The sequence below is a fragment of the Myotis davidii genome, unplaced genomic scaffold, assembly GCF_000327345.1.
Source record: "Myotis davidii unplaced genomic scaffold, ASM32734v1 scaffold189, whole genome shotgun sequence".
NCBI lineage: Eukaryota > Metazoa > Chordata > Mammalia > Chiroptera > Vespertilionidae > Myotis > Myotis davidii.
This window is the reverse complement of record NW_006383017.1, coordinates 3,221,885-3,232,985: the sequence shown is the minus strand read 5'-3', so window position 1 is coordinate 3,232,985 and position 11,101 is coordinate 3,221,885. Positions and strand designations below refer to the sequence as shown.

General features: G+C 42.6%; 1 protein-coding gene across 1 annotated transcript in view; it reads left to right on the top strand.

Moving 5' to 3' along the window:
• The first annotated feature begins 10,812 nt into the window (after positions 1–10,812).
• CCDC86 (coiled-coil domain containing 86) overlaps positions 10,813–11,101 on the top strand; it is an 896-nt gene continuing 607 nt past the window's right edge. Inside the window, 2 exon segments of the mRNA XM_015558212.1 lie at positions 10,813–10,866; positions 10,868–10,946. Coding sequence (XP_015413698.1) covers positions 10,813–10,866; positions 10,868–10,946 — 133 coding nt within the window.

Sequence of the window (11,101 nt, the reverse complement as noted above, 5' to 3'; positions counted from 1 at the left end):
TGGGGGGGGGGGGGGGGGGTGGTACTACAAGACTGCCTATAAGGCAGAATCCTATTCATGAAAAAAAAATATATGCATATTAAGAAAAAGCCTATACACCGAAAGGTAGCAGTAATGTCTGTGGGTGATGAGAATACAGGGGTACATTTCCAGCTGACGTGTTTTTAAGCAAAGATCTCAACAATGAACCAGCCATACATTATTTGCATTATAAAGACAAACGAGGGGGTGGGGAGGGTGAAGGGGGTAAAGGAGGTCAAACATAGTAACAGAAGAAAACTAGACTTGGGTGGTGAGCACACACAGATGTCAGACATAATGATGTACACCTGAAATCTATATATTAACCAATGTTACACCAACACAGTTAATGTGAGAAATGAACACAGCTTTTATGGAACATTCTTTTTAAAAACACACACACACACACACACACACACACACACACCTCAAACTCACCCTGTCCTTAAGAATATTTTAGTATAAAAATGAAACAATCTCAAGTCATTTTTACTAATAATATTCAAATTTATTGCTAAACCTTATTTTTCTGTTCTCTCTATTTTCCTAAACTTTGTCATTCTAGGCTAGTCCCCCCGCCCACACCCCCCCAAAAAATTTATCCAAGTCAACCATGTAAAGGTATAAAAGGAAAAAAATTATAAGCACGCACATATGCACACATAGACACGTACGTGTGAAGTAAACTTTATATAAAGAACACTACTTGCTATACATCACATGCCAGTTTTTACTACAAAAGAAATAGTTATTCAAAAAATGTTAAGAGTTGATGCAAATTTCTAGGGCAACAGTGCTGAGTGACAGACATCTGTGATAGGGTAATGCTAGGCTGTTTCTTGCTTTGTTGATTCAACAATCAGCACTGAATGTCTTCTGTTCTAATTTATTTTAACTTCTGCTTAATTAAATGCATAAAAGAACTAATGTGTTGGATTTGGGGATTTAAAATGACTTTCACCCAGCTGTTTTTAAATGCACTAAGAAATTTCTTGAATATAATTGTTCTTTTAGAGGCAAAAAAGCAGACTGTAACCATGACATTCATACAGAGGGGAATTATCACCTAGTGACACTATCTGACAATTTATAATCATTAATTCCCATCCAGTGTTTAAAGGCATTCCAGAACTTCTCCAGCTATCTCCTAAGGTGATATAAAAATTGCTAAAAAAAGGGCCCTGGCTGGTGTTTCTCAGTGGTTGGAGCATCAGCACATGCACAGAATGGTTGGCAGGTTAGATTCCTGGTCAAGGGCACTTACCTAGTTGCAAGTTCCATCCCCGGCCCTGGGGGCCCTGGTCAGGGTGGGTGCAGGAAGCAGTCAATCAATGTGTCTCTATCATGTCCTGTTTCTCTCTCTTTCTCTCTCCCACTCCCTTCCTCCCTTCCTCCCTCTATCTAAAAAAAAGAAAAAAAAGGAAAAAATATCCTCCAGTGAGGATTAATAACAACAGCAAAAAAAAAAAAAAACCTGCAAAAAGGAATGGTCAAGATGAAATTATTTTAAATTCATTTTCAACAAATTCAACAAACAGGTGCTCAATAACATTTGCTACATCAAACTAAAGCAAGCACTTCAAAATAACTTTTTGGAGAACTGAGGACTCTTCTCCTCCTACCTTCCTTTAAAAAAAAAAAATAGGGCATTTATAGAGTTCCTTATGGCTCTAACTATGTTAGGTGACAATAAAATTCAGAAACGATGCTTGAGCCAGGAACCAGGAGGACATGGTTCGATACCCGGTCTGGGCACATGCGCAGGTTGCAGGCTTGATCCCCAGTAGGGGGCATGCAAGAGGCAGCTGATCCATGATTCTCTCTCATCGTTGACTGTTTCACTCTCTCTCCCTCTATCTTCCACTCTCTGAAATCAATAAAAACATTAAAAAAAAACAACAACACAACACTAATGAGCCCAGCCAGTGTGGCTCAGTGGATTAAAACATTGTCCCATGCACCAAGAGGTTGCTGGTTCGATTCCCAGTCAGGCCACATGCCTGGGTTGCAGGCTTGATCCCCAATAGGGGAAGCTCATCTATATTTCTACCTTATCTCCCTCTCCCTTCCTCTCTCTCTCTAAAAAAAAACACCAATAAAAACATATTTTTTAAAAAAATACTAATGAGAAGGTCTTTCCTATGGTTCTACTTAATCACTTCTCAAAGAACTAAGTAATAATTTTCAAATGACAGCACAGACTGGACCATGACAAATTCCTGCATGCTATGAAAATTTGTACTAGGGCAAATGAATGCAGTGGGGCTCCGAGAGATCTTAAACACAATGCCTCCCACGGACAGTTCCCTTCTGGAAAGGTTTCTGTTTCATGTCGCAGAGGTTAATGAGTTAGTGGGTCTCCTCTAGGTCTAGCTTTGGAGCCTGACCATATGGGAAGCAGAGATAAACAAGTAAAAAGATGTGGCGCTGATCAACAGTGGGGCAGATAACGCTATTCCGAGCACAGATTACAAGTCTGCAATGTTCCGTCATCTAATTTAAACAAATATTACAAAATGGACTCCTACCAGGCAAGGAGCCCTTTAAGAATAACCTGGGTATGTCTGAAAGGCACGGTGACATTTTAAGAGCCCTAGAAACTAGTTAATTCTCTAACATCTTTAGATGACCCCTTCCAGCCTGTCAACGCCCTCCTGTATCTTCCCAGGATTTTGAACATTAGCCACACTGACCTACAGACTAAATCCCAATGCAACTCAATTCATTCAGATTCAAGTGACCAAAAAATGGTTAACAATTACAGAGAATTTCCTGTATACCATGCTGAACGGTGATCTTTTCAACACCTTCCCAAGAGGCTATTACAGATGAAGCTGGTATTTGTCCCCATCGAAGAGACAAGGAGACTGCTGTGGTCTAAATGTTTGGTGCCCCCACCACCACCAAATTCTTATGTTGAAATCCTAACCTTTAAGGTGATGATATTGGGAGATGGACCTTGGAAGATGATTAAGTCATGAGGATGGGGCCCTCAAGATTGGGATAAGTGCCCTTATAAAAAAAGACCACACAGAACTAACTCGTCCCTTCCACCATATGAGAAGACAACAAGAAGGCACCATCTATGAACCAGAAAATGGGCCTCACCAAACACCAACTGCCAGCACTTTGATCTCAAGACTCCCTAGCCTCCAGACCTATGAAATATAAAATTATCAGCCACCTAGTTTATGGTATTTTTGTTACTAGCAGCCTGAAAGGACTAAAACAAGAGACTAAAACTGAAAGGGTTTGAATAAAGTTGTCCAAGGTCAAACAGCCAGTAAGCGAGGGTTCAAAGATAAGTCTAGGTCAGCTGGACTCTCTTATCAAGCTACCTCTTCCCCAAAAGGAGCAGCCCCACCTCACTGACAGCACACCTTCTAGCCTGCGGGACCGCCAGTCCCACCTGCCACCTCCTTGCTGCCTAACTACCATCCACAATGCCAGGATATGCATAGTCCCTTCTCAACCTGTGCCAGTCTGTCTCCAGTACAACTGATTTTTTTGTGGCAGGGGAGAACACATGCCTCAAAGAGTAATGTGTGTCCTACAGAATGTTAAGATAAGCCTGAGTGATGTGGTTCCAAGCAGGGAATTCCTTGCTTCAAAGAGGCAAAAAGCAAAACTTTCCATTCATTCAGCAATATATTGTAGGCACTGGGGTCCCACTGTACACTAACACTATATCTGAAATAGCCACCAAACTGTAATTAACTGTATTGGTAAGTCTGTGGAGAGCAGAAAAGAAGGACAGGAGTAGCTGCTCCTACAGACACCGGAAGCCATGGTGTGACTATGCTGTGAGTATGCTCGGTGTTCCTTCCGGCTTCACTCAGACCAGCATCCGGGCACACCACATGGTTTGGAATTGGTCCTGCCAAGCCACTGCTGGGTCTCAATAAGTAGGTCATACCATCTCAAGCCTAAGCCACAAAAGTCATCCACCCACCCCACAGGAAATAAGGCACTGCAAAATCTCAGCCTGAAACAAATACTTCTGCTCATACTTTCTGTTTTCATCTACACAAGCCAGTCCACTCTCAACCTAACATCAACACTTTCAATAACCAATCCCAGAGGGTGCAGATATCCTTCACTCACGAGTACCTAGAAGAAGGTATCAATATTAAAAATGCAACGCATGAATGAATGTTAAGTGAAGTTATTTGGAAGTTTATGGAATTATAATTCCTTTTATTTCCCTACCTTTCTGGACCACACATGTGGGTGAGAACGGTCTTGTGCAGAGGTGGGCAGATAGTAAACATTTTAGACTTGGCTGACAACCAGTCAACTGTTGCAACCACTCAACTCTGCCATTGTAGCAAGAAAACAGCCAGAGACAGTAAGTCAACCAACAGTATGGCTGTGCTCAAAAAAACTTATGTACAAAAGTAGGCAGTGGGCCAGATGTTTGCCCATGGCTCTAGTTTGCCAACCGCTGGTACTGGTCTTCAGGATCAGGTCTTAGAATCTGCAGAAATGAAGTTAGAGACTAGTAGTAGACCAGACAACCACTCATTAGCTGGGTAATTCTAGGCAAGTTACTTAACTTTCCACTCCAGTGTCCTGTCTATAACATGCAGAGGGAGATGGGGGCATGACAGAACCTACTGAACAAAACTGTCCTGAGGAGCAAGTGAATTACAATGGGAACGGTAGCTGGCACATACTAAGTACCATAAAGTTTATAGTAAGTATTTTTAATAGGACTATTATCATTATCCCAGATCCAGTACCAATATATATATTTTTATTTCTAGTATACTTATGTCAGAGATGCCAGACATTCTAGGAAAAGTTATAAAGATGTTTTCTCTTTATCCCTTCATCAATGTCTTTGCATGTTAGAAACCAATTTTTATTTAATGAGGTTTATATTAGTAAAAATGTCAAATCAAATACGTAATCTGTGCAATCAAATGTAGCTTGTTGAAGACCCATTTAAGTTTAGAGCTTATCTATAAAAACCTTTTGTGGTTCTCTTAGGATCCGAGTCCTTTTATGACTGGAGTCACAGGACACCGTTTCTGCCCTTGTTTTCCATGTCCAACCTAAAGCGATTAATGCTGATTTAAGGCAACAGGAAGGAGCAGGTGGCTGAGCCTAAGTTTCAAAAACGCCATTTTAATCATCAATGAATGAGAAAGAAAAGGGAGGGAAAGTCACTCCATCATATAATTTCTTTATTAGATAACAGCGATCATATTAAATTGAAGTCATTCATTCCAAGTACTACTCCACACCATTTCTGATCGAAGGAGAAACCTGATGTCAGGCTTCATTAAGTACCTCTCTCTCATGGTTGGGGCCAAATTTGGAGACATACTTGGTGTCACAAGTAGGGGGGGCTGGGGTGCTATTGGGATCTAGGGAGAGAGATCAGCAATGTTGCTAAACATCCCACAATGAGCAGGGCAGTCCCCAAAACAAAGAACTGCCCAGCCCCAAAGAGCAACAGCGCCGAGATGGAGAAACCCCGCCTTAGCCCGAGAGACACGCAGTAACAGTAAAGCCACTGGCAGGTCCAACGTGTTTCTCATTTCGTTTCGCCTTCAAACAAGTCTCTAAAGCTGCATTTCCTCTGTCCAGTGACAGACGACAAAAAAGATGGCACAGGGCCTTAAAGAACTGAACACAATCTCGTCGGGTTGAACACACAGGCTTCCCAGAAGTGGAAATTATTTGGCAAATGAAGACTGGTAGGTTCAACTTAAAGAAAATAAGATATCCATGTCTCTGAGCTGCTATCCAAAGAGAGGCCCGTCTCCGTCGGCCCCGCAGTAATTCAGACAGATAGCAGGAGAGGCGGAATCTCATCACCGCGCACCAGCGAGGAGCCTCCCCGCTCCCTGGGCAGCAGCGCCCTTGATCTTGGCCAGCCAGCAGAAGAGGAGCGGGCTTTTATCGAGCACCTGGGAGTTTATTACACGAGGCAGCACTCTCTCCTTTATAGGATTTTCTGCCCAAACTACAGCCACCAGCATTCTGGAGAGGTTAACATGATTCTTTATTTACCCAGTTAACACACACAGGCACCTGTCTCTGGTTCCCAGTGTAATTAGCCATTTTCTTTAGCCAAAAGAAAAGGAAGGCTTTAAGAGCTAGACTTCAGTTCTTTCCAATGTAATCTTTTTTCTTTTTTAAATTACATTTATCGAGGTGATATCGGTTAATAAGATCACATAGGTTTGAAGTGTACACCTCTAAGATACATGATCTGTATATTACATTATGTGTCCAGCACCCACAGTCAAATCATAATCTAATTTTATTTCATTTTCAGGACTTCTCAAATTCACGTACACAATTCCCACTAAAAGAGCTTCATCTGCACACTTCATTTTTTAAAAAAATAAAGTCCTTTATATGTGAAACTATATACAGGCAAGCATCTCAGAAGGCCAGACAGTTTATTGCTCAGCTCTTCTAGGTCTCAGGTTCTGAAAGGTGCACAGGTGGGAGCTCACGTGGTCGAGATTGCCCCAACCTCCCACACAAGATTTCCCTTCCCCAGAATCTCATCCCCCAACAACAGCACAGCAATTCAAAAACAGAACCTGACATTAACTATGACCTCCCTCGAGACAGTCTCCGTTCAAACAAGAGTCATATTAATAGTAGCACTAAAATGTATCAGAAAACTTCATTTGTGCAACGCAAAAACAGGGTTATGTCCAATTGGTTAAAGTTCATATTACCCTTCAGACAGAAAACTCCTACTCAATATCTCCCCATAATGCCCAGGTTAAGCCCCAAACTATCATTCATAAATATTATTTACAGCACAAAGGGAGAATTGTGTTTAATGAATATCCAGATTTCCACCAGACCCCTCTATTAAAACAATCTCAGTGAAAAGAAAAATACTCTGAAACAGTCTTGGACTGAAGATTTCAAGACAAGAAGGGGTGAGCGTCAGTGTCTAGGGCTCTGCCACCCACCACCTTATAAGCGCGTCCCAGGAATGCGGCTTCCTTCTGGGTAACTAGGACTCACAACTGCAACAGCGCCCCCTTGGAAAGGAGAGAGGTGTGACATCAGCTTGACAATAAGGAGCGCGTAGAGTGGGAACTTGGAGAAAATCCATTTAATATGGATGATCCAGAAATGCAGCCCAGTCCAACAGTTCACTTTCTGAATTCATCACCGGCAATTTAGAAACTGAACCACCCAGACCAATTCTGCCAAAACACAAAGTACAACATGAACAAAACTTCACGTTTATTCTCTAACCAACACAATCAGAAGTAAATCTAAGGATTTTGAGAAATACATGCTCACCTCCTATAGGCCAGACAATCTAGCATGTGCTTTAAACACACTACTTCCAAGCTTTACAGTAACCTTGTAATATAAGGGTTGTTTATCCCCATTATACAGAGCAGGATACTGTGGCTCAAAATCACATGATGATGTTCATTCACTGACTCAAGCAGTATCTACTAAGAACCGTTCATGTCCCACGACACCAGGCATTCAGGAGTGAATGACAGACACATCTTGGCCTTTGTAGAGGTTACAGTCTTAAAGTGGAAAAGTTGGATTTCAAATCCAAAGCTGAGTGGAATTCCAATGTCTTTGTTCTTCCCAATGGCTTTGAAAACTAAGTAAATGAGTGAGTCACATCGAAAGTTACTCAACTTGGAGGTGAATCAGAAGCAATTCTCTGTATTCTACATCTTCACCACCGACAGTCCTCTAAGACGAGAAGAAATCAGATCTTCAGGAGAACTCAGGTTTATTAACTACAAGTCTAGACCCAGAAAATATGTTTTAAAGGTGGTTTCTATTGGTTGATCTGCTAACAGATCTAGTTAACAGGTGAGCAACACAGAAGTGTGAAAAGCATACTTGATGAGGCATGAGGCCTAGTACTAATTTAAATTTAAATTATATTTGAAAAGAAACTATAAGAGATTGGGTTTTCTGACGCACAGTGTCCCTAAATCATTATTCTCTTTTCCACAATAACATTTCAAAACTATCTCATAGGTGCTTGGTATTAATGTGTCCAGGGCTGCATTCTTTATATGAGAATGTTGATATCTATGCAAAAATGAATATCTATCTACTTACTCTCTACAAAGAAAAAAAAACTAGGTGATTTACAAACAAATAAACAAAGTCCTTTATCCACTGCAAAATAAAGAGAGTAGAATTTATTTACAAAAGTGAAACAAACTTATTATTTAATTTCTGGTCTTTCTGATATTTATAGCATGATAAAATGTCTCAGGCTAGAAAGTCATTCACCAAAGATGCCATAATTCTAAGAAATAGTCAGTTGCATAAATGCTTACATATTTTAAACTGCCTCAGGCAGCCAGATAAATAAGATATACACAAGCACAAGAAAGAGCATACAGAACTAGGGGAGAAATAACATATTCACCAAAGTCAAGATTTGCTACTCCTCTGTCCTGTCCCAGTGGCTCAGTTGGTTGGAGTATCATTTGGTACATCAAAATGTTGCCAGTTCGATTCCCAGTCAGGGCACATACCTGAGTTCTGGGGTTAGATCCCCAGCTGGGCATGTACAGAAGGTAACTGGTCAATGTTTCTTTCTCTCTTTCCCCCCTCCCTCACCCTCTCTCTAAGCATGTCTTGGGTGAGGATTTCTCTCTCTCTCTTCCTCACTCCCCTCCTCCCTTGAAACCAATAAATTAAAAAAAGAAGCATACACAGCACCATCAAACCATCTTCCTCTCCGATGAAGCACAATGCAATCTCCCTCAAGAGCTACCGAAAATTGAACTAGAAAATACTCAACTAAGCAGCACTGTTTAGACTTTCACAATCATAGCCTTTGTTGATGAAAGAAAACATACATTTTATATGCCTATACGAAGCCCCGAGAACATCTATCTATTCAAACCGACAGTTGTGGAGCTAAAAAAATAATAATAATAATAAAACAGCCAGCATCCTGTCTTTGATGTTCATCAGGCCGCGGCTCAGGAACCAGAAAAGCAGAGATCAGCAGGTCTCTCAGGCTGCAGGAGCCCCAGGCGCCCCTGCCAGGCCCTGGGCGCTGTCAGAGAAAGGGGACCAGCAGAGCTCATGCCCCTGAGTACAGGGCTGTCAGCAGCAATTCCCAAAGACACCCCCCAAAGCCAGCCACGGACCAAATGTTTGATTCCTGGTCTGAAAAGGACTCAGAAGTTAAGCGCCACAGGCACAGTGGGCAGAATCCAGGATGTCTAAAACACATCTCCTGGGTCCCTACTCAGAGATCTTTTCTTGGAAGCAGCAAAGAAATATGGTCCAAGGACCAACAGATAGTGACCACAAGCCTCTAGCAAATTTCTTCTTTCATTCTGCAAACATTTCATCTATTAGGTGCTGGGTGCTGGGATAAAACAGTGACAAAAAAAAAAAATCAAATTCCTGACTCTCAAAGAATTAGTGTGCTAGATTGAGAAATAAAAAGAAATAAAAATATATCATCATAAGAGATACAAGGAAAACAATATTTGAAAGCTCTCTTGTGATGAGGGTGATGCTGAGGGAATAGAAACCAGGGTAGCTCGGGTTGACATCTGACCCCTATTTTAGAGATGGAGAAATACATTTAAATTGTCATCCAACTTTGCCAATGTCACGTGTAAGAGTTAACGTCAGGGCTAGTATGTGAACCCACAGCTACTTGGCTGTAGGGCCAATCCAAGCTCTTGATCATGATGGCGTATCGCCACCCCTAATCCCGGGGCCTGTTCCTAAGACCTCACCTACTCCCTTCTCCTGGGATCCCATCTTGTCAGGGGCATATGGATTCCGGGCACTGATACCTGCTTGGTCCAGACTGGAACACTCCTGTTCTGAAGCCCCTGAAAGTTAGGTCCTCTTTCCATCCCACTGGAGGGCCTGGAACGCCCGTATTTCCCAAACATCCTATCCATGGGGCTGTCTGTGCGTGGATAGGCACACAGTGCGCGTGCCCAACAAAGCCCAGTAACCGCTGTGTAAGTGCACTCCCACCAGCAGCAGCAAGGCCAGGCCACGTGGACCCCAGCTGCTCAGCAGCCACTTTTCAACAAGCAAAGTACATGCATCTTCCCAGCTGATGCCGATTATCAATCAACTTAAAGACAAAGACGCACAGCCCTCTCAGCAGCCAGGCGAACTGATTTTCAAAGGGAAAGTCCGAATGCTCTTTGTGAATAACTGCCTGAAAGCCTGCGGTGGTCATTTCATTTTTAATCAACTGAGTTCATTTTGAGCTAGGAAGCTGGAGGGGTGGGACACAGCACATACAGGAAACACTAGAGAAACACTAACACAATGAGGCAAAGACATACGCAGTGAGTTCGCTGCAAGCGTGAACGACAATGTAAGCTCCGCGAGGCCAGGGATCTGTTTTGCTCACCGTTCTATTCTCAGTGAGCAGAGGTGCCGAGAATATACTAGGTTGTGAATAGTGTTTGGGGAATAATAAAAATTGTTTACAGCAGCAAAAAAGTAAAACAAATTAAAGGCTTTGAGACCAGAAAGCAAAGATTAAGAAACTAAGGAAAACTAAGGAAAAACGAGATGGAGATCCCTCAACAAATTAAAAACTACAGCTGCCATACAACCCAGCAATTCCACTTGTGGGGATTTCTCTGGAGAAAACAAAAGCGCTAATTTGAAAAGGTATAGGCCCCTCTATGTGCACTGCAGCATTAGTGGGAATAACCAGATATGAAGCAACCTGGGTGTCAATCAATAGATGAATGGATAAAGATGGGGGGCATATATGCAATGGAATATCCTTCAGCAACAAAAAAGAAATCTTGAGGCTGGGCCATGGGTACACCGCTGAGGCCCAGCCCGGGGCTGGAAGGCCTAAAGCCTGCGTCTACCAGAGCCCCTCCTCAATTTTGCTCCCAGGCGAGCCCTTGTGGAGTTCCAATCGAACCCGGAACAAAGGAGGGAGCCTGGCCTGGAGTCCCTTTCCCCCTGACACCCATGTCAGCCCGAGACATGGCAGGATCACGCAGTCTAGGGCAGGGGGCAAGTCTGGGGTCCCCCAGAAGGAGGCTGGAGCCGGGCTTAAGGGTTCCCCCAGGAGTCTCCAGGAAGACAGCCAGAGTCA